Genomic DNA, 24,635 nt, shown 5'->3' with positions numbered 1-24,635 from the left:
TCATTTGATAAATGAAGAAATTGAAATCCAGAGAGGACAATTGGTTGCAAGTTAATTATTCATTTAAAAAATGTATTTCATCAAAAAAATGTATTTCATCAACTGCTAGGTGCTGGGCAATGTGCTGGACACTGAGCATGCAAAATGAATAGGAAAAAGCTCGTATCTCTATATTGCTCAGGATCTAACCTGGGAACAGATAATAATAACTAAAAATGAATCTTCAGACTTATTTGAGAAGAGGAAGTCACTACTATCCCAACTACCTCCTAAAAATTGGAAGACACCTGGTCAGTGACTTTGAGATAATACCTATTTAGTAGAAAACACTAGATCAAAACCTACATTTCCTCTTTCCCAGTCTAGTGGTCTTCCTGTAAGAGGCTGAAAACACCTTGAAGAGTTGGGATATAGAGAAGTGAAATTAGGGAATTTCTTGGTGAAGATTACTTAAAAATGTTGTGTTGCAAAGTGTCTTAGCACTTACATTCTCAAGTTAGAAGATCCATTTCTAAAATAATAGTGCCATATGGAATTAATTGGTCTCCTGTTTAAAGCTAGGATTGTGAATTTTATCACTGTGACTGGACACAATAAAGTGTCTAGGTCATCTTAGGAGATCAGTACATGTTTGGCTTTTGAAAGTGAATAAATGAAATCCAAACATTACATGAACAAGTCTGATTCCTAGTAAATCCATGATGATATCCAGTAGGATTTGAGGAGGTGCTACATCCCATTTTTAATGGTTAATTTAGTTTCGTGTATCATTCCTACTTTGCTTATTCAAAGCCCAGAGTTCCTGCCACAATTAACTAGTTCAAAAATCTCCATTACAGCAAGGGGATAAAACGTCTCTGGGACCCAAAAAGGGGCAGCAGTTTGCCTCCACTTAAAAGATCTTACACTGTTTAATCACTCTTTGGTTTTACTACCCTGAGGTAGAAATCTATGAATAATTTTACCAGTGTTTGACTGACAAGAACATGTACTACTGGGTTATGGGAGGAAAGATGTAAATCAGAATTCTGTCATTTTGGCAGCAGGCTTTGAATATGTGCATTTACACCTTAGTTAAGTATTGCTTTCTAGCTGGCCAACACAGGGAAGGCCTTAAGTATATAGCAGAAGTTTGTTTGTTTGTTTTTAACTTAAAGCTGGATAAACCTGAATTAGTATTAATTTGTTTACCTTTCTTGCATGTTCTCTGTTCTTTGATATTCTGTAATAAGTTGACAAAGACTTCCTTTAAGTAAGAAAAGGAAAGAAAACACATTAACATATCTACTTTCTACTTCTTACCTAGGTTTTACTTTTTGTATGCTGAACCTTCTCATTCTCTAACGTAATGCATAAGGAGAGAAATGTGCACATTGTTATATTAGCAGTTTTATATTCAAGGAAGGGAAGGAGATACTTTTAAATTACAATCATTGCTTCTGCTACCATAAGCAAAGATAATAAAACACAAGTACTAATGCCCCGTAGAGGTAGAGTTTCAAATGTTTCCATGAGAATTGTTTTAAGAATGAAGAAGGTGTAACAAAAGGATAGGTATTTCAGTACAAGATGATTTATTGCAAGGGAGGGAGATTATTTATTGGTGGGAAAAAGTTTGAAGTAAATATATAAAGAATTTCCCCTTATACATTTAAAGATAATGTTTCTTACCAGTATAATAATTTTATTAGTGAATACAAACTTTTCAGGCATATTCTCAAATTTGTTGAAGAATATGAGTCGAGGATCTAGAGATTCTGTTTGTATCAAGAAAAAGAAAATTTACTTGTATGGCTCCCACATATAGTGGGTCACCCTATTCTTGAGTTGACAGACAACCTCTGCCCTTCCAACAAAAGTTCAATTGCTCATCTGCCCATAACAATGTTACACCTCAAATAGATAGAAAATCCTGGAGAATGCAAGAGAACATCAGCCTTTCTGAAATGGTGTCTTAACTAGGAATAGATGAAAAAAGACTTGCATGTGTTTAATTAAATGTGTTGCATTAAATTTTTTAGAGGACTATTCTTCAATGTCATACCAACAGCTTAGAATTGGTAGGAAGATAATTTGCTTTTAATGAGTGATTTACATAAAATTAAAAGCAGAAATTTTCTTGCTTATTCACACTATGATTGAATTTCTTTGTTATCTTGGGCATTCTGTTTGTGCTTCAATTGTTCATTCTGTAAAATAAGAAGATTAATATCTACCTTGATTATTTCAATAGAACTGTTGTGAGATTTAATTGAGATGGTATATTTGCAAGTCCTTTATAAAGAGTAAAAGTGTCTACCAAATTTAGGATATTACCATAGAACCTAGCATTGTACTCAGGATAGAGTTAGCATTCAATGAATATCTGTTAATTGATGATTAAATCCTATCAGCTAGCTACCAGGTGCCAGAAGATGCAGAGTAGAGTCTGTCCCTAACTGTGTGTCATCTAACATCCTGGATTTTCAGATGTAAAACACACAAACTGACCAGTGGGTTTTCTTAGGATCTTTTTAGCTCCATTAAGCTATTCTATATAATGAATACATCTCAACTGAATTCTCTTTGTCTTTTTTACCATTTAGAAATGCTTTCTGCTGCAAGTAAAAGAAAACTTGACTACAGTGACTTAAACAAACAAGGTGTTACTTTTCTGACATTATAAGAAATCCTGAGATTGGTGCTTGCTGGGTCAACAAGAGCAGGGTACACATCTCTCTGATTTTCTTGGCCTTTAACTTAGTGTCTCCTGTAAGTCATTATGCCCATAATCAATGCTGGAATAATGTAGATGCAGTGGTTTCAGTTGCATCTGGATCATCTTGTTAGAAAAGAAAAAGGTATCCCAAAGACTTTCATCAGAGTTCTGTTTGTATCTCTTTAGCCATCTCTTTGGCCATAACTTTGGCCATCCACCCCTATTTCCAATGATCTGAGTTAGGGAGTACTTGGCAGAATGCAGTTCTGAACAAAATCAGGATTCTATTAGCAACCAGGAAGCAGGACTGAGATATTGAGTATGTAACCAACAGTACCCACCACATTCCTCTAGTTAACAGTTTGTCTTTTCATGTTGATCTATTTGTGTATTTAATTATGCTTCTTACAGGCCAACTCCTACTGTCTTAATCTTTCTCAAATGGGAGTCCTTCTGTGTATTTCTTCCAACAGATCAATCAGAATGGCGTGCTTGCTCCATGTGGCCTGTGTTAAATTTCTGTTGCCTGCTTTCAAATTGCAAGGGCCCTTTTTGGGATGGACAGAATTAGGGACATTTGTATCTTTAAGACTAACGAGGAGACTGAACAAAAGTAGATGATTGACAGATATTTATTAAACTGCATGTATATGTGCCTACCTATCTTTTACTCTTCTCATCTCTAAGGTTATTATTTACTCATAATTAAAGTCTGGTTACTAGTTCAAGTCACATTCTTAACTTCTAGGCTTAATAACTATAGCTACTTTCAATACTATCAGAAATTCTGTGCTGTGGTGCTGTAGCTAAGTGATTGTATGACTATCTTGTCTTTAAGTATCACATAGTATAGCTATTTACAGGATTAACAAAAAGTGATTGAGTGTTTAGTGAATACCTTTATGCTAAATGTTGTAAAAACTATAAAAGCCTGAAATAAAAACACAGAGATAAATTTACAAGCAAACAAAATAACAAAGTACATTGGAACACTGCAACTTAATCTTTTAAAGACTCAGCAATGCCCTCTTGCAAATTTAAAGGCACTCAATAATGAGCTAAATTGAAACCAGAAGTTAAGTGCATAGTTTGTTTATACTTTATATCATTTCCCCCTGAGGCAATATGACATGAGATATGAGTGGACCTTTCTAAACAGTGCTTAAGGATAATGTTCAAAAGTTTATAATCCTAATCCAAGTTTGGTTAGGGCAATAGAATTTATTTGACTGGCTCTCGGTATGGTGCCAAAAGTTGTTCAATTTAATGTAATATGGTCCTAGAGCAGCCATTCTTAGCAGGAACTTGAAAACAGCAAGACTAGATTAATGATTACTATCATTTTAAGTTATTCTAATTGTTGGTCTTGTCAATGTATTTTCCTTGGGAGTGTTATCTCCCAAGAAATGTTCAGTAGGAAGATACACTATTATAGATACAGTGTGTTACCTTTTAAAATAATTTAGTGATTATAAAAGTTAAGATTTATTCACACAGGTTTTATTTGAATGCAAATAACCTGTTATTCACAATATGAAGCTGATATAAAAAAAATTTGGAATTCAGTGATAAACATAGTCTGTAGGGTCTAGTCTCTATTTAAGTGGTTTAAGCCATCAAATCTCAATGTAGCTTTGAAGTTGAGTTTTAGAGACTTAAGAAATTATTGGCTTCCAATTACTGGCTTCCAAAGAAACTTAAAAATTTAAAATCCTGAATTCCTTCCTCAAAGGAATGTCAAGGGATTTTTGTTAGGGTCTTCACTATGATTTCAGTTCTCACGGTAATTATGAAAATGTACCAAATAACACAGTACAGCATTTTAAATTTTATATCAGATGAAATGAAAATACTATAATGGAGACATTTCTGTAAAAGCTGTAAATAGATAGTGAATATTAAATGGGCAGCTGAAATAATATCTGGTAACCAGTTCATTGGGCTTAAAAAAAAAATGTCATTCAGAGATACAACTAGAAAGAAAGAAGATAACATAGTTATTTTTAAAAGCGTTAATCTAGCAATAATTCACAAGTATATCAGTTTAAATAGAAATTATACCTCCCTGTGTATTTGAGATACAGACAAGGAAATAAACTAAGACCTTTCTTTTAGGCCAGTACCGTAGAAGTTAGGGAATGACACTGTCAAGGGCAAACAAAATATCATAGCTCAGGAGAACCATGTATCAAGAATCTTAAAATATAGACAAAGCCATGACTTCTTCCTTCAGTTGCTTACAATTTGCGGGGATGAAGTTGTACACACAGAAACTAATTAGAAAACAAGTGGGTATGTAATATAGTACTAACTGCAGAGACTGTACACATTGCATCATGTTTAAAAAGGGAATGGCTGCGTGATGACATGGCTTTGCTTTATTTTCTCCACAAATAGTCCAATGCCAAGTAAAGCTGTGAAAACATGAGATGGAAATTTCATCACACTCTAGTGCCAAAATAATCTAAATCTTGTGGGGGTTTTTTTCCCCCTTAACATTTGGTGCAAATACAAACGTATATGTGGAGAAACTACATTGGGCCATATTATTTGCTTCTATGAATTCTGGGAGAAGAAAATAGATTTTATTCATAATGAATGCATGCCCTAGCCTCCTGAAATCTGTTTTATGTATTTTCAAGAATATATTTACAAAATTATCACAGGATTTTAAAAGGGTCATTTTGTTTGTAGCTTGTCGACCAGGTTTCTACAAGCCTTCGGATGGTAATGTGCAATGTGCCAAGTGCCCACCTCACAGTTCTACTCACGAAGATGGTTCAGTGAACTGCAGGTGTGAGAATAATTACTTCCGAGCAGACAAAGACCCTCCATCCATGGCTTGTACCCGTGAGTAGTTTTGCTGCAACCCATGCCTTCATGTTTGTTTTATTTCCTTTTTTCTTCTTCTTATTGTGTTTTTTTTTAAAGCATTTGGCCCATTTCCTTCTGCTCTCCATGTGCAAATTAAAAGCTTTCTCTGCTTCACTCTCCATGCTTGGCTCACCACAAATGCAACATTTATCACACAAAATGAATTAGTTGTTAAAGCACTTCCTGCAACAGGACACCCAGAAGGAAAGAAAATTTTCTATATCTTGTTTTAGATCTTGCATAATTTTGACAGGGTAGGGGAGGTTTAGGCATGGGATTTATATTTTTACTTTTCTATTCCCTCTTGTTGTATGTTGGTCATAGGTCATAGGGAAAAAGAACTAAGATTTATAAAACTAATACTAAAGTTTTCATAACTATTCACAAGGGCATTGAATTTAGTGGTAAAGTCCTTTGTTGGACTTTGTGAATGCATCTTCAACCTGGAGTCAAAACTCCCCCCATTCCTAGCTCGGGGAGGACAGTACTCTTGAATCCATGTGTCTATAATCTCATGGATCCTCTGAGGACGAATTAAAAGTACATAATAAAGACAAGATGGTTATTTACCTCTTTCAGTTCCACTGTAAATGATCTATTTCCCTTGTAGTAGAAAACAGAAGTGAGGCTCATTAATCTTTGTTGAACTACTTTGCAGGACCTCCATCTGCACCGAGAAATGTTATATCTAATATAAATGAGACCTCGGTTATCCTGGACTGGATCTGGCCCCTGGACACAGGAGGCCGGAAAGATGTTACCTTCAACATCATATGTAAAAAATGTGGGTGGAACGTAAAACAGTGTGAGCCATGCAGCCCAAATGTCCGCTTCCTCCCTCGACAGTATGGACTCACCAACACCACGGTGACAGTGACAGACCTCCTGGCACACACTAACTACACCTTTGAGATTGATGCCATTAATGGGGTGTCAGAGCTGAGCTCACCACCGAGACAGTTTGCTGCAGTCAGCATCACAACTAACCAGGCTGGTGAGTACATGCTGGATGCTTCCTACTCCTGCCATCTCAGAGCCAAGTAATAGTTTTGACAGAAAGAGTGGAAGAAAGGGTAGGAAAAAAAAGATTTGAAAGAGCCCCAGGTTATTCTTTTTGATCACTTTTAGACAGTTATGGTACGTTAAATAGCTCAATTTCATTCTTCAAAGTGAGAATAAATCATATTTGTTAGATGATTTTAAGCTAGTTTAATCCATTGCTTCCCAATTTGAAATCTTTAAACATCTGGGGCTCTGGAGGTAGTACTTATGCGGTTCCTTGCAGCATTTCCATATTTTCAAGAACTTAACAGACATTGAATCTAGCTTGGAAAATGTTGTGTATGATATTTAAAACTATAAATGTCTTTACCTTAGTTATAATTATATCAAATTTTGTGTATAGTTATTCAGTTATTTTATGCTCCCCAGAAGCTCTGGGTAGTATAGCTCAGATAGTTAAAACTCTCTGATTAATTTTTAAAAAAAGAAAAGAAACATATTTTATTTAATAGATACAATTTGTATTTAAAAATTAAAAATATGGAATTGAGGAGAAGCTTAGTAAAAAGAGGTCTTGGTGGAAAACAGTTGGAATCACTGATCTTTAAAATTTCCAGATATAAATTTTATGGTGATTTCATCAACTGTATTTTCCACTTACAACCTTTTCCTAATTAAAAAGAAAATACTGTGTTGCTAGATTGTAAGCAAAGGGCCTTTAATATGGAATAGAAAATTTAAATAAACTTCGCACCTTTCTTTAGCTTGCATCCACAACATTTCTCTTTTCTTTACTGTTAGTAAATCCTGTGTTTTTCAGTCACCCTTTAAATCTTCTATTTGTTTTTCAGTTCTCTGATAATTCTTGTGATATTTTTTACTATGGTTTTTTTACAGTGTGGTGTCCAGAATTATTCATGGGGTTTTAGTTGTGATTCTCTCAAACATATAGAAGAATTACACTTTGCAGAGTATACAGAGACAGTGATATCCCTTTGAAATAAGACAATCATTTTTTCCAAGGTGGTAACTCTGATGAATGAGTAAAAAACAGTTTTCTAATCAACAAAGCTGTGCAAAATTAAGCTGATAGATATTTATTGTGCATAACTGTTGCTACAAGATATCATAATTAGGGTTATGTTTCAAACAATTCAGTTCAGATATATTATTGTATAATTTATACACAAGAAAATAAACATTGGAGCCAAAAAGGGAGAAAAGGAAGAGACAGGATGGCCCCCTGAGAATACTTCAGCTAGAACTACAGACTCCCACATCTGCTCCCAGGAGAGCTAACCTTGAGTTGGAAGTTAGAATTGAGTGTAAACTCAGCTTCTTTTCTACATTTGGTTTAAATTATGGAAGTTCCTCTGCTCTCTAGTGGGACTCGCTCTTTTCTTTGAGGATATGTATACTGGATGTCAGAAGAAAAGAGAAAGGAGAGATGACTAAATTCTATCAGCTGGAAGAGGTCTTAGAGCAGCCAAATATCTAGCCAGGAAATTCACCACTTTCTTTCTTTCACTTGGCTGACTCAGGGAGGTTAGTTAAACTACCAAGGGTGCAAAACTAATAGGTGTCATCAGGGCTAATATTCACCAAGTATGCACAAGTATGACTCTGCTGGTTGGTAAAATTTTGTACTTATTTGCATACTGGTTAGAAGCAGACAAAGTTACTTCTGAAGGTGAGTACATGAGTACAGAAATGCACCTGTACTGGTTAATTCCTCAAGTACCCTAGGTAGCCCCCTAAACCCAGTATATCAAGCCCCCCACTTCCTTCCCCATAATCTAGCAATCAAAGGGATAAATCTTGGCATTAGAGGCGTCTCCAGACCAGTCTGTCAGGTCCCCCTTCTTCTGTCCCACCCCCCACCATAATCCAGCAAGCAAAAGGGTAAATCCAGGCACTCTAGTGGTCTCCAGATCCCTGTGTGGGAACTCTTCCAACTTGAGGGCTCCATGTCCCTGCCATGCCAGTTGATAGATATTTTGAATATAACCCCTGGCAGAGTCCATGTTTAAATGTATCTCTTTCTGATTCCACATCCCTCCTCTGTTCCCACTTTTCTTCTGGTCTCCTATATTGATGAAATTCTTATAATTTTACATTGTCTCATGGTGATAAAGTTTATTTATGGAAAAGACAAGACTTTTTAATGAAGTGCACTGAATCATTATTTTAATCTTGCTTACTGAATCTGTAATCTCTCCCACTTAAAGCTAGATATCAGACCAAGCAACATGTGCTTTTGTTTTGCTTTAGTTAATGATATTTAAACTTTGTAGTTAATAATATTTAAAGATTTGTAACTTAGGTTTATTTAACTGTCTTCCATGAGAGAAAAAAAAAAGATGAGTAATGCTATTGCTATGTATCACATGATTATAGCTTCTCATATTCAATGAACACAGGAATTTTAAGAAATTATAATTATGTGGCAAATGGCTTTCCCAAATCTCATATTTCACTCTGATTTACTATCTTGTTTAAAACAAGAGCATCAATCTGTGTTATAATTATCTCCTAAGTCAAACAGAAGTGTATAAAAACAAGCAAGAACTCCTTATTTCCTATCTTATCATTGACCTCTGGCTTTCTGACGATGCATTTATCAAGAAACTAATAGTTCCAGATATATACAGTGAATGAATCTAGGTAAAGTGGCAACCAAGAGCAGGCCAAGACTTTAAAAAAAATAAATGGAGTTGGTGCTTTGGCCCTCCCAGTTACAAATCACAGGGTAAGACAGAGATTCAGCAGGGATGATATCAGTTACTCTTCCTAACCCCACTCTCATTTTTCAGAAAAATCACAAATATGTCTACAACATGCTCCATGAGGCATTTTATATATTTATTTCAGGGAGTCTGTATCATTTTTGTGCCTGAGGAGGTAGAGGTCTTTGTTCCATCTTCAAATTCCCATGGTAAGATATATAAGCAAGATTAGAAGCAATGCCATTTCTCCAGAGTGTTTCATTGTTTTGCTTTATTTTTGCTCTTGTGAAGGTTAATGGAGTGGTAGCCTTGAGAAATGAGCTCCCTACGTCTAGAAAGATATGGCTATGACAGATACGATGCCTGGTGTTTAAATTCCTCCTTCTTCTCTATCTCTGACATGGCTATAAAGGGGAAATGTGAATGTGTCCCTTTTAATTTAGTTTGTGAGATTGAATTTGTTGATTTTTCTCTTGATTACATTGTAAAAGCCATGTGATGACCACACGATAAGGCACCTTCTAAATTGTAGAGGATTATGTTGTGAACTTGGGTGTTAGTTCCCAGCCCTTAATACTTTCACAAAGTATGTCAGTGAGATAAAAAACGTGCTCTGTACATAAAGATTGTATCCATGAATCCATCAGTCAAACATATACAGAAAGAATTGCAGATTGCAGAACAAAAATCTGTGAAGTTATGTCTTGGGGTAAATTGCTACTTCTTGTTTTCTTCTTTGAATGAGTATGTTTACCTTTCAGTTCTGGAAAAATCATTCCACTAGTGGAATATTTGTCCCAGTTTATTCTCAACTTCCATCATAGAATCTGCCCTTCCTCCACTATCCTATAGCATGTAATAGTCTCAGGCAAGAAAAGGGGGCACTAGTAGAGAATATATGGGCTTTCAAGTTTTGAGATCCACCCCACCCCCATTTTACAGAAACTGAGATCCAAGAAGTTTCTTCAACTTTTCATCAAGCGATAAAGCTTCTACTTGTCTTCCAACTCCAACTCCACTTTCAACTTCTATTCTTGTGTTCTTTCTGCCATCCTATGATTCATGCCATATAGCTACAAAAAGAAATACTGCCTTGGAGACAGAGGGGAGCTTTGCTGGGAAAATCTACTGTACCCTATGCCATCTACAATAAACTTGGTCCTTGCTTCTCAGTCATTTATCACAGGGTTTCGTAAGGGTATTCTGCAAGAGATCTTCTTTATCATCTCCACTCTTCCCCAGAATTAATCTTATCCTTTACTCCCTTGTTCTACACAGATGATTTTCCCTCTGTGATACTGTGATTTATAATAAGAAATATATATTTGGTCTTGGTCCCAGTTTATGGCACAGAGCTCCTAAAACTCTTAGAATTTCCTAAGTGATAAGAGCAATAACGGGTATTTTGTTATTCATAACAACCCCTTTCAATCACATTTGAGTTTACGTTAATGAAGTGATTTTTGGAAAGCCCCTAAGGATGGTGGCAGGGAAACCAACCATGTGATTAGAAGAACTTTTAGCCGCTCCACTCCTCAACCTCCCCTCTGGGTAGGGCGGAGGGGCTGGAGATAGAGTTTAATCATCAGTGGTCAACGATGTAATCAATCATGCCTATGTAATGAAGCCTCCTTAAAAGCTCAAAGGACATGGTTCAGAGAGCTTTTCCGTAGATGCGCTGGTAGGCTACGAGTCTGGAGAAAGCATGGAAATTCTCTGCCCAGTACCTTGTCCTATTCATCTCTTCATCTGTCTGTTTCCGAGTTGCATTCTTTTACACAATAAACTGTAAATCTAGTAAGTAAAATGTTTTTGTAAGTTCTGTGAGCTGCGCTAGTAAATTAATTGAACATTAATTAAGAGGGGGTCATGGGAACCTCCAATTTATACCTGTTGGGTCAGAAGCACAGATAACAACCTGGACTTGAGATTAGTATCTGAAGGGGGGGTTGGGGAAGTCTTATGGGACTGAGCCCTGACCTGTGGGATCTGATGCTAAATCCACGTAGCTAGTATCAGAATTGAATTAAATCGTAGGACACCCAGCTGGTTTTGCAGAATTGCTTGGTGTGAGGAAAACCCCACACATTTGGGGACCAGAAGTGAAGTATTGCGTAGAGGAGACACACAGGAGTGTGCTTTTTCCTCTTACACCCTCCTAACTTATTAAGACCATGAAGTTTAGGAGGGAAAGGAAAATGCTATCTCACTGGCTTTTCTAAATCTTATTCCTCCTGTTTGTACTCACTAACTCCCATTGACTCCTGACTCTAAAGAGTGGGCTCTCAAGAAAATCTCTTCCCCTTCTAGCATCTTAGACATACACTCTCCCGGCTCTTTTTCTTTGCCTTTTCTGTTGCATAGGTTTTCATTCATCTTAGAGGAAGTTACAAATAATTAAATAAAAGCAACAACAGTACACACACACTCAAACACACACATACACACACATATGCACATTACAAATTGTTTGACTCTTCATGATTTCATCTTATTTTTCTCCTAATTTTCAGTCTAAGATTAGATGTTTTCATAAAATAATCCTTACTTCTCTCTTTGTTCTCTCATTCATACTGCAGTCTGGTTTCTGTTCTCACTCTACAGAAGTGCCCTTCTGAGACCAGTTATAATATCCTATTGGTATCTTTTTGTTAAAATGAATGCAATTGTTAGGAAGAGTGTGGATTTCATAAGGGCCTGGACCTTGTCTGATGTTCACATTTGTGGTTCTCAGACTTAGAACAAGGCTTTCTAGCACCTTGTATTCACTCAAGAGTTTACTGAATGAATGAGTGATTGATTATTGGAAATGTCCACCATCCAAAAAAGAAAACATTCTCCCTCAAACCACTTTCTCTCCTGATTTTTTTTCTCCTACCAATGAGACCACTGCTTTCCTCAGTTTACTGGATTCTGACACTTGGAATCATCTTTGGTTCATATTCTACATTTAAGAAGTGCTCACATGTTACTGATTTTTCCTTTGAATTGTTTCAGATCTTCATACTTTTTCTCCACACTTAGTGTTAGATTTTAAGGTTCTTAGTCATAACATTTATAAATAAATAATACCAAGAATTATAATAATCCTCTTTTAATTATGTTGAGATTCCAAAATAAAAAGGAATTGGAACTTAAATGAATTAATAAAGTCAAAATATCATACTGCTTAGCAACTTCTTTCCACTGAGATATTTGTAAAAAGGCTTAATGGATCAACAAGTATATTTCAATGCTCCTTTTATGTTCATGTAATATATGCTCCAGCCATGCAAGAAGTTATGATAGACGTATAGATTTTTTTTTAAATTATACAAATCATATAAACTTGCAGAAGACACTATGTAATTAAATGAGTTAAGAAGTGGTGGTTGAAGGATTTTAGGGAAACCTTTGGAAAAAAGAGTTTAGATGTACTTTGAAAAATAGGAATAAATCAGATAGGAGTAAAGAAAAGGAAGTGTATATATATTACAATATTGGAATTGAGTTTCCTGGGGAGTAGGAAGGGTAGGCTGAGAAGAGGAGATGGATCTTGTTAAAGGGTAACAGGAAATCAGGTTGGATATGCAAGGAAGGCCAAGCAACTGGTATGTTAGATAGTGGGATATTGGATGGAAATACATATGAGTGGAAGAGTAACCTCATTCAATCTGTTTTAAGGAGCTTAATCTTGAAAAGAGCAGGGAACAGTGTCAATAAGTATAATTCTTCACATGTGAATGCCTGAATTATAGTGAAAGAATGACATCATTGGATTTAAATGAGTATTCGTATTATCTGCAATTATAATTTTCAAGTCTAAAATGGCATTTAAAAAATTTTGAGCCATACATTCAAACAAACAAAAAAGAGTTTTAGAAATTTTTGGTCTTTTCCTACTTAGATTCTTGATTGCCAGATAGTTGACATTGAAGTACCATCAGTTCTAGAATTCTTTTGCCTTGCAGTCTTACAATCAAATAAACAACTTTAGCATGATACTTAGGTAAATGCCATTGTGTTTCTCTCAATTTACAATAGTTGAAAAAGGTGTCCCTCCATTCTCTGGATCCTGGTATCACTCCAGTATTTCCTTTTTCAACATACCCTTATCCTTGAAATTTTTGATTCAGGCATGCACATTTTTAATATTTTTTTCTAGTTCCACTTAAACTTATTTTTTCCTCTATGAAGATTATCTTGACCCCTATACTTCCCTAGAGTAAGTGGACCTGTCTCTCCTCTTCCAATTTACCCTATTGGAATTCTGCATATATGTGTACAGTTTCTATCATAAAATTTAATTTGTTCACATATATGAAAGTGTTGCAAATAGTACCAGGGTACACAATATGTGTATATACCTTAAGCCAAATTTCCTAAAAATTAACATTTTACTACATTCGCTTTATCATACTCTCCCCCATTGCCTTCTCTATATAGATATTATTTATTTCTGAACCACTTGAGGGTAAATTGCAGATATTATGCCCCTTTACTCCTAATTTCTTCAGTGCGAACTTCCTAAAGCAATGTCACTCTCTTACATAACCTCAATACATTTATCAAAATCAGGACATTAGCATTGTCCATATTATGATCTTATCTGCAGATATTAGTCAACTTTTGCCAATTATTCCACGGTGTCCCTTTGACAAAAACAAATAGATGTTCTCTTTACCTTCAGTTTCTATCTATAATGTAGTTCTTATCTACAGTAATGAATAAATTAACCATTTTCTGTAAATTAAGTCAGATACAAAAATATGAAGGGAAAGGGAATCAACACTTATGGGTAGGGCTTTCTCAGGGCCTTGATATCTAAGAGTTTCACAGTTGTCACCCCATTGAAAAATGACCAGTAAATAATATTATTTAAAAAAGAGAGAACTTGACTTAATTTTATTTAGACTTCCTGTTGAAGAACCATCAATTTATGCAAAGAAGGATAGCATCTTGGAGACTTTCTGATATAAGGAAAACATTCTTAGCCTTGGCTTTAAACAGAATAGCCTCTATCATTCACTTAATTTAATGATCAAAGACAAATCTCTTCTTTTCTTCCAGTTAAAAATTGCTATCCATCACATGAGGGATTGAACTGGAAATCCAGTCATAATTTTTCCTGTTTTATTTATTTTTTGTCATTCTAGGACTGAGTTTAGAACTTTGTTACTGGTATAATTTTAATCAACCAATACATCTTTTTGATCTTTAACCACACCTATCAACTTACTTCTTCTAAAGGACTTCTAAAAGCATACTTGCCTATACTTTTGTGACCTGCTATTTCACAGAACAAGGTAACAGCATCTATTAGTAGAAAAAAATAGTTTAATATATCTTGAATAAACAATACACACTTTTTAAAATGAATCTTAAGCTATCAGAGCCCTTTGGCTACATTTAGAATCCAGTCTAATTTTTATACATTGATAAAGCAGATATTTTTAAATCTTCTTCATTCCTTATTCTGCAATAAATTTCCTCTATCTACCTTGTTCTGTTGGGATTTAGAAGCAGCATTTATAGATATGACAGAGGAATGCCTCATGTCAAAGACAGCCAGGCAAGCGTTAGAATTTCTGAAGAAGCCAACGTTTCAAAATAAAACTAGAAAAGGTATACAGCTTGGATCTGCTATTAAGCTACAGACACATATTGATATAGTCTCTTTAGAAATGTGTGCTGCCATGTAATTATGTACCCTGGAAGTAAACTAGACACCAGAGCATCTACATGCATTCTTTCAGAGCACGAAGGAAGGTGTTTTGTAGCACCAGTGTAGTACATCAGAAAGCTAAAATATAATAAAACTCAAACAAAATAGTGGAAATAGGATTCCAGTAAGGCATTCTGATGAATCCTCCCCTTGTTGTTTCACTTGTGTGATTAATAAACCCTAAGAATTGAAGCCTTCACCTTTTATTTCTTTCAACAAACAAATGAGGTCTGAATCAGGCCCAGAGATTACAAGTGAATTATATACATTATAATTTTCTTGGTGCATTTCGCTTGTGTGGTAATTTAGCTTCTTTCTTTCCTATTTGAAATCAAGGCAGAGACCTGTACATCTGGGGATATCACTCTGCAGTGATGTGTCCTAGCGTGCCTAAAGCCTTCTGCACCATTTAACACATTAATGATGCCTTTCAACCATCACACCCTGGTATGGAGGCCTATCACATATCTGCAGCAGGAGCAATAAGCTGAACAAAAGCAGAGCCATATATTGTCCTGACAGTTATTCAGAACCTTTATATGCGCTTAAAGCCACAATTGTATGGAAAACCAGCAAATGGAGGTAGTTTGGGGGTTTCCAGGATCTATATTGAACTCTCATCCCGTTTTCGTTTCTGATCTTTAATATCAATACAATTAAAATGAACGGAGCAGACATATGTCTGGAGAATTACGGTTACTTTTTTCCTGCTGCCTTCTCCTTTAAAGTGCTCACAAGAACAGAAATACCAACAACCAGCTAGAGGAGAAAATATGGTGTTAACTAAAGCACTTAGTATTAAGAGAGTATAGCACAGGTAACTATATTCAATATCTTGTAATAACTTAAAATGGAAAAGAATCTGAAAAAGAATATATATATGTGTGTGTGTATATATATATATATTTGTGTATAATTGAGTCACTTTGCTGTGCACCTAAAACATTTGTAAATCAACTATACTTCAATTAAAAAATAAAAATTAAAAAGAGAGAAATAGCCATTTAATGCTAACTTGTGCCATATCCACTGCATCTTTCCAAGAGCAAAAAATACTTATTCAATAGAAATCTTTCCTATTCTTATTTTCCCCAAGCAGAATGTTTTTAGTCTCCAAACACGTTAAAGACAATAACTTATCTTTTAATATATTCTACCCCTCTAGGATTAAGTTAAATATAGAAGATCCTTAGGGAATAATTGCAATATGTTCAGAGAATTGAGAAATTGAGTAAATGCAAATATTTAGAAGGAAAAGATGCTCTGATTTTAAAAGCAAAAATCCTACTACCACTAACCAGACTCTTTCATTATAAACTCTTAATTATATTTCAGTATCTCCAAAAATAATCTTTCCCTGTTAATAACTATAATATAGCCCCCAAATCTGACTTTATAATCCTATCAATATAGCACCATTGTCCAAATTGAAAAAAAAGCACCTCTTCCTCAAGGGACTTTATTGCCATCTGCTATAAAATTGTTGTGATATGTATTCAAATTAAAAGAATTATTATGTGTGGCATCCCCATGTGCTAGGGCCCTGATATTCTATAATATTCACACTTAACCAAAGAATGCTGAGGCCAAAAAATGGGAAGCTCACATTTTCTACCTCATTTCACCAGTAGTAATTGCTGATCTAAATCCTCTTGATATGATTAACACTGCTCTATAGTCTATTACATAATTATGTCATTTAATCCTTACAACAATTTTATGTTTGTGAGTGGTTAAATGTCTTGTCCATGATTTCACAACTCCAAAGTTCCTGATCTTATCTGTTAGGATATTCTTTTTCCTATGACTTGGCATAATTAAGACTGAAAAAAGAAATCTGTAAAGATGGTTACCATATTAATGTAATTTGTGACTACCTGGCACACAGATCATATGATTGTTTTTCTTTGAAATCAAAATTTCATATGATTTGAGCAATGTTGATAAAAAAAGAAATCTGAATTGCTTTATTGGGAAGTTATTTACCCAAATCTTTCTTGCCAAAACCAAACAATAAAAACTCTTCTAAAGTAGCTTTGAAGGGTTATATTTACTATTAGTCAATGTTAATTTAAAAGCATTTATCTTGACAATTTGTTATCATTAAGAATTAACCTCTTATTGCTTTCATTTTCATTCCGGTAGGAAAAACATAATTATAACAAACCAACAGAAAGAAAATCTGTGTCTTGTCACAATTTTGTCCAAGAAATGGCTTTAAAATGGAGGCTGTATGTCAGAGTAGGAAGAGTTCTGGAATGCATATCAACAGAGGGGAATTCTCCTCTCTGCTCCCACTCTTTGGTTTCAGCCTCTGAATAGGTCACTTTTATCAGAGCTGTTGTTTTATCTCTTTTGTGAACTTAAACACTTGGACTGGATAATTTTTAAGTTTCCTTCCAGTTACATATTCTAGGGAACTAAGTTGATGCAAAATATATCATGTATTCATGGACAAATAATCCAGTATTTACTTACAATTGAAACAAATATGATTGCAAAAAAAACAATATTTGAAAAGCAGAGTGGTGAAGGACAGTGTCAAAAGTCCAACTGTAAATCCAGGTGTTGCCACTTAATAGTGAGGTGACTAGATTTTTTATTTTTAAATTTGGTTTGTTTATGCATTCATTCCCAATTTTCTTTAAAAATGAATTTAAGACAGGGATTAGACTAATCTGGAGTCTTTGCATCCTTTTTGACATGGATACAATAATACACACACGGATTGTTGTGAGGACTAAATAAAATGAGAGAAAGTATATGGAACTAAGGAAGCGCTTAAATAAGTTATTGAGCCCTATCTCAAACATAATCATGCTGATCTTGCTCTATCTGGGAGAAATAGAACTCCTTTTTAAAATTAAAAAAATATGAATAAGTATTAAAATATATGAAGTGAAGCTCTGAAACACCCTACTTTGATGTGATTGGTTTAGGCTCTAATTCTTTCAAAATTGAAATTCATATGTGATGTAAAACAACTCTCAGTATAATAAGCCATTCTTCCTTCATTACATACACAGATGTATGTATATATATTGACTTAGTGTCAGCACTGAAGTGCCCATGAGAGGGTCTAATGGAAACATCTGATAGGCAGTTGGTTATATTCAGCTATACTTCTGAGACTTTGGCTAGGATGACACCCAAAGACAGCCATAAAATAAAAAGGATTGGTGAGAATAATAAAGGGATAGTCACACAAAGAATGTCTACAAAGATTAAAGAAAAGAGATGGACAGAGATATAAGAAGAAATCAGGTGACAAATGAATATTCTAACAATCATTCAGGATAAAGAGTTAAAATAAACTTTTACCAAGGACCATGTTGTGACATAAAACAAAGATGTTGCAATTACTTAGGAAATGGTCACCTTTTACTTTTAATCACTAGAATATTGGTTTTTAAGTACATTTTAGTAAGTTTACTATAGTTCCAAAAAGAGAAAATTTTAAATGCCCCCAAAATAACTATGCTCACTACAGACATATTAAAGAAAAATGTTGCATATCATGTACTTTTATTTTTTTGGTTCATCATGTTGTTTGAATATAGTTTTGGGGCAGAGTTTGTCCATCTTCGTCCATCCATGGAGCATAATTGTGTGTATATCCTCTAAGAAGGAGTACACCTAACAGTTATTCATGAAAATTTCCAACATGTCAAGGAAAGAGATTCTCTATTTCTCTTTCATTGAGTAGAGCTTGTTTCATTTTCCTTCTATTAAAATGTTTTCAAAAAGGTTTTTTATACTTGACATTTGAAATACATTGCCTAATATACCATCACCTCCCAGCAAAGGACCTAGGTTTAAAATATAACATACATCTTTCTTGATTTGAATTAATATGGTAGAAGAATTTGGTATAATTTAAAGTCCTTATTTCTGAAAAGTTAAAAAAATGAATCTCATCTATCTTACTTGAAATATGTTTCCATTCTAAGCTATTTTCATAAATTCTTATTATTGCAGATAGAAGATAGATGTCTTTATTAAAGTCCCAATATAAAACAGCTAGAAAAAGAACTAGGTTTTGCAACAACTTATTGTTTTGTGTGTGTATATTTGCATTTGTCTTTGTATGTTTATGTGTGTATATATATACATATCTCAAGAAGAATATAAAGTTCTAGAAAGAGTAAAGTTCTAGAAAGTGTATGAAACCTAACAGATCTGAGAGAAGAAAGTCCTTTTATTTTCTAAATCATTTGCACTTGAATAGTTTTACTCTTAACTATGTTATTTATTAAATAAGGATTATGTCAACCTGGAGTTGTGGTAAAGACAAGAACAATTGCCTACATAAGCACTCAAGTGCTTGGTCCTTATAAGTGATCAATACGTGGTAGTAAGATCATTAATTAACTTTTGGAACATTTAGCAACAAATGTACTTTTGAAAATCAAAATAACTTTTAGCTAACTCCTGGTTTTCTTTGGCAATACATAACACACTTAATTACTAATTGCTTTTTTCTGTTCCCTAAGCATTGACTGAGCACTTATTGTGAGCCAGGTACTATGCTGAATGCACAGTGGATAAAATGATGATGATGATGATGATGATGATGATTAGGATGTGCCTACTATCTTCAAGGAGCTCTCAGTTTAGTAGGAGATCTTAAATGTTTTAAGAAACCAGCATGAAATTGATTGGTTTGACCAAGAAAAGGCAGGCAAGGCCAATTACCAAGAGATTTCAATAAGCATCAGCAGCTCAGTGAAGCCACCCAATGAAATATTTATCTTGAATTCACAGACAATGCCAAATTATGTATAATAGCTTCATTTTTTTCATTACTAAAGGATAGATTTTAAAAACTATCTTTTTATGATTTTTTTTGTTATGAGATGCCAAAAAAAACCCAACACCCTATCCCAAAGATTTTCACTCAAAGGAGGAAGAAAAAGAAATAAACTACTCTAAATTATGTACAAATTAAATGATAGCTGTATGTGTAGTTTAATTGTATCTCAGTTCAATGTGTTTGGTTTGTATAAAGCAACTAGCCAAAATATGTGAAGTGAACAAATATTTAGAGCTGTCCGGTGAAACTCTCCACATCAGTCTGGCTTATTTATCAATCTATCTGTCCTTTCTCCTATCTCTCAATCAAGCTTTTTGTTATTAGTATGGAATGTAGTTTCTATTTAGTTAAATATACAAATTTATAGACAGTTACCATGTAAAGTATATGAAACTAGGAGCAAACCAATATATTGTACACCTCAACTTTACACAATGTTATATCTCAATTATATCTCAATTTTTAAAAAGTATATGGAACTAAAAGGCACTAAAATATAATGGATAGTAATTATCATAAAAGTAACTCTTCATAACAAGTAATTAAGAAAAATTTTAGAAATGTTTATAATAATCATTGTAAGCATAAATTATAATTGCTCTGAGGATATATGGCCAGAATTTAGCACTGATGATGTAATAATATGCCAGGTTTTACCACTCTGTCTGCTAATATTTGTTAAGACATCCACGATTATAAATATTGCCTGTTTGTGAAAGGTGAAAGTTATTGCTCACTCTATTAAAGTTAAAAACACTATTGAAATGAGTTTCAAAAAAAGAAATCTATCAGAGGAATTATATGTAAAGAAATAATCCACCATTTTTTATCCAGGTCAATCTTCATATACACTTTGTTAGGAGATAAGATTTTAACTGTCTTCTTGGGAAGTGCTTAAGGAAATTCTAAAATTCATATGCATTCCACGTGTAATGCTGGTATTTACATAACTATTTGCTGTAATTTTTAGTATACTGAATGAAGTCTTAAAAAGTATTTAATATATATTTTGATGATAAATGTTTCTCTACTGTTAGTAGTTATTTCTTATTTAAATGAACTGGTGGGCATTAGATATTTGGTATTTATTTGTGCATATCGTTGGGTTGTTATAATAGCCTAAAGGAACTGTTGAATAGACACAAAATCATATTTATTATTTAAAGTAACAACCAAGTGTGGAGTACCAGGCATTTGTCAAATACAGTATTGGGTATTTAATAGGCAACATTTAACCCTTAAAGCAACCCTGTAATTTGAGCATTATTACCCTTATAAATAGAAAAATTGTTTTCAAGAGTTTAGTTAACTAGCCCCTCTTCTCTAACTTATGTGGCTAAAGAGAATTTGAATCCAGGTCTTTTTAATACAATAGTATTTCCCAATTTTCAGTAAACAACTGCATGTTTTCAGGAATTTTGCTTCAACCACATACCACCAGGACTCTCATAGTTTAGCAATGTATCAATACTTAGTTAAATCAAGCCTCATTTGTTACCTAAAATGTATTTGAAAAGAGAACTTTACTCCTGTATATGGAGAGCTAATATCATTTATTAAATATTTGTTTGTCCGTATAGCACCTAAGATCCTTTTTCAAACCACCAAGGGTAAATTTGGAAACCTTTGAGTAATATACTGCTGCCCATCAATACTACAAGCCTGGCAATTATGAATATGGAGTCTGTAACTCACAGGCCTCCCCATTGCAGGTAATGGCAACTCCATCCTTCCAAGTTATCCAGATCAAAGCCATTGAAGTCATCCTTGACTCCTCCCTCTCATACCTTACAACTGATCTATCAGCATATTCTATAAATATGCCTTCAAAGTATGACAAGAACCAGACCACTTCTTACCACATCCATTGCTACAACCCTAATTCCTTCATATCCTGCCTATATTATATAAAATACCTCCTAAATGGATCCCTTCCTTACACCCGTGCCTTCTCTACAGAAATCTCTCATAACTATACTAATGTTCATTATCATTAATTATTTCATTACATAGATTAATGACATTTCTATTTTTTTCTGAAATATAGCTGGTAGTTTTTCCTAGTTATTCTAAATGTTTTATTCCCTTTCCCTGTTTCCTTTTAAAGGAGATGGGCATTATTTTTTATTTGACCATTGGAAAGGTGAAAGAAATAACCTTTTATGTGACCAGATAAATTTATTTTTTTAAAAAAAGTCTCAAGCAGGAATTGCTGCTCCTAATTGTGTGTTCTTAAATGCTGACTCATGGTTCTGATGACTTAATATGTCAATAGCTTGACATTTGGCATTTCTTTCCTCACTTAACTCTCACATGTAAAATATCCACCTACAGCATCTTACCTAGACTACACGTATGGTTTTGAACCCAAAAGAATATACAAAAACAATAAAAAAGGTGCCATTAGTGTTACCCATGTCACAGTCAAGGTCTTCTTGTATCCTCTGTCCCTTGGAATAAAGACTTATGAGTTCCTAATCTATACATTTTGTTAAGATACATTTTTAAAAGTGTGTCATGTATAGCCTAAGATATAAACTTGAAAGTTGATATGAGTGGTGCTTTGTGACAGAACCACAGATGTTCAGTACATGATATATTTATTTTTTACCCCAGTGGCCCTTATAAAAAGGGCTAGAAGATCGGCTTATAACAAGTCAACTAATGACATGATATAGAGAGGCCCCTGGTTCAGTGGCTGTTATTACAGCTGTGTCCCATTACATATTAGATACCTAGAACATGGTTGCATTCCGAATGGCATTTATCTTTTGAATTTCAAACATTCCTGCCATAAATAAGGATTTTATGCTTTTCAAAAATGTTTCACAGTTTAGTCTAGGGAATACTGAAAGGTTGCTTTTACTTAATGAAATTCCCCCTTTAAGGGTTCCTGGAGCTAAGATGAGCATTTTTTGAGCACTCACCTCTGCAGACCTGTGTCATTTTCCTCTCTGCCCATTCCTTGCTATTCCCTTAGCCTGGAGAGGTGATAATAACTTGAGTTTCACAAAACCAGCAGTGTGGAGACCATATGAGAGTTGGCCTTTGATCATGGTTTAATAATTCTCTCTTTGTTACTTTTTCCAAGAGATAGCTGAATCTATCATAGAATATGACCTATCTTAGTGGTACAGGAAAAGCAAGATTTTTATATGTATTTTGTTCCCAAAACAAATACTATGTTTTAAATACATTCTAAGTGAAAGTGTGAAGAGTGAGGACCCCTCCTTCCCCAAGGTCCTGATTATATTGTGAAGGAGCTAGAGATTCCTGCATTTAAAGCATAATAGTATAAAACCTTAAGAAGAGTTATGTGAGATGACCCCACTCCAGAAATAATAGCCACAATTATTCCTTTCAAAAATAATTATAATGATCCATCTCATCTTTTCAAAGTGGGACTAGCTGCTATTAATCAAGTGTATGTTCCTTTCTTTTTGAGATGTACATGTCTCCTATCTTGAGGAATGAACCACGTAAGGAAGGAAATTCATTATGTGTGTCCTTGATTCAGGGAGAAACTCCGTCATTTTCCTTTTGTTCTCCAAATAATTGTCGAGATGGTGGGAGATTAGCCTGGATAATTATTGCTGGTGTAGCAACTGCTGCCTAGGAGCAAGCTCTGTTCCACCTCGATGTAAAGAAAGCAGCTGCCTTTCTACTGCAGTTGGTACCAGGCAGCTGCTTTTATTGTCTATATTTCTTTATAGGGCCTCTCATCCTAGCTGTAGTCACCTGCACACAGCCTACAGTTTTTTTTTTTTTAGTCACAAAGGCTACAACCAGAAAGCTTTATATGACCTCTGTAATGAACAATGCAGAAAGTGGAGTGGAAAGACATTTTCCTGGAACACTGAATAAAGAGTGAACATGTGTGTATGTGTGTGGGGTGGGAAGGTGTTGGGAGGTGGGGCAAGGGGAAAGTGCTTGGTATGTGTGATTGAGTGTTTGCGAAAAAGCACCAGATTGACAGATGGCAGGATGTACGCAACATGGGAGGGATGGCAGCGAAAACTCATCAGCCTTTGTCCTGCAAAGAATCACCACCAGAATACGAACCAAAAATACGCCAAATGAATGAAGTTTTACATTTGTTCACAGTTTAAAGAAAATGTTCTCATTGACTGGGATTATATTTATTAACACAAACCAAAATTTTAGTCTGGTGTCATTTCAGTCTCCATTTTCCTCCTCTAGTTTTAATAAGAGGATTTATACAAGTGCAAACTGCCGGAAGATTTGTAAGATGGCTGGCTGTAGCACCAAATAAAACAGTTCTATCAGTTTATCCTAAATAAAGCTAAGTATCTATCTTTGCTTTTTTACATAATTTTTGATCTTAGAAGTATTTTTGGACAGGATTTATTGAATTATATTAGATCCCGAATTAGTCAAGTTGACCAAAGAAACAGAACCAATAGGATGTGTGTCTATCTATCTGTTTATCTATCTATCTATCTATCTATCTATCTATCTATCTATCTAGAAAGAGAAAGAGAGTGATTTCTTTTATAGAATTGGTTCACATGATTGTGAGGGCTGGCAAGTCCACAATCTGCAGGGTAGTCTGGCAGGTTGGAAACCCAGGGAAGAGTTGATGTTGCAGCTGAGTCTGAAGGAAGTCTGGAGGCAGAATTCCCTCTCTCAAGGGAAATACCTCAGTCTTTTTCAAAGGCCTTCAAGTGATTGAATGAGACCCAGACCCAGCCACATTATGGAGTGCTATCTACTTTCCTTAAATCTATTGATTTAAATGTTAATCTCATTTGAAAAACACCTTCAGAGTGACTTCTAGACTAGTTACATTGATACATA

The 24,635-nt window shown here is 34.6% G+C and overlaps 1 protein-coding gene across 3 annotated transcripts in view; it reads left to right on the top strand.

The window, feature by feature from the left end:
• Positions 1-24,635, top strand: part of EPHA3 (EPH receptor A3) — a 365,584-nt gene that overhangs the window by 230,482 nt on the left and 110,467 nt on the right. For 2 of the 3 annotated variants that reach the window (XM_057545923.1, XM_057545922.1), the window contains exons 4-5: positions 5,393-5,548; positions 6,231-6,566. In XM_057545923.1, coding sequence (XP_057401906.1) covers positions 5,393-5,548; positions 6,231-6,566 — 492 coding nt within the window. The remainder of the gene's footprint in view (positions 1-5,392; positions 5,549-6,230; positions 6,567-24,635) is intronic. The other variant, XM_057545924.1, reaches the window with a different exon arrangement.

The sequence above is a fragment of the Balaenoptera acutorostrata genome, chromosome 4 (assembly GCF_949987535.1).
Source record: "Balaenoptera acutorostrata chromosome 4, mBalAcu1.1, whole genome shotgun sequence".
In the NCBI taxonomy this organism is placed as follows: Eukaryota; Metazoa; Chordata; class Mammalia; order Artiodactyla; family Balaenopteridae; genus Balaenoptera; species Balaenoptera acutorostrata.
The sequence above is the reverse complement of the archived record's forward strand: the minus strand, read 5'-3'. Positions and strand labels throughout refer to the sequence as shown.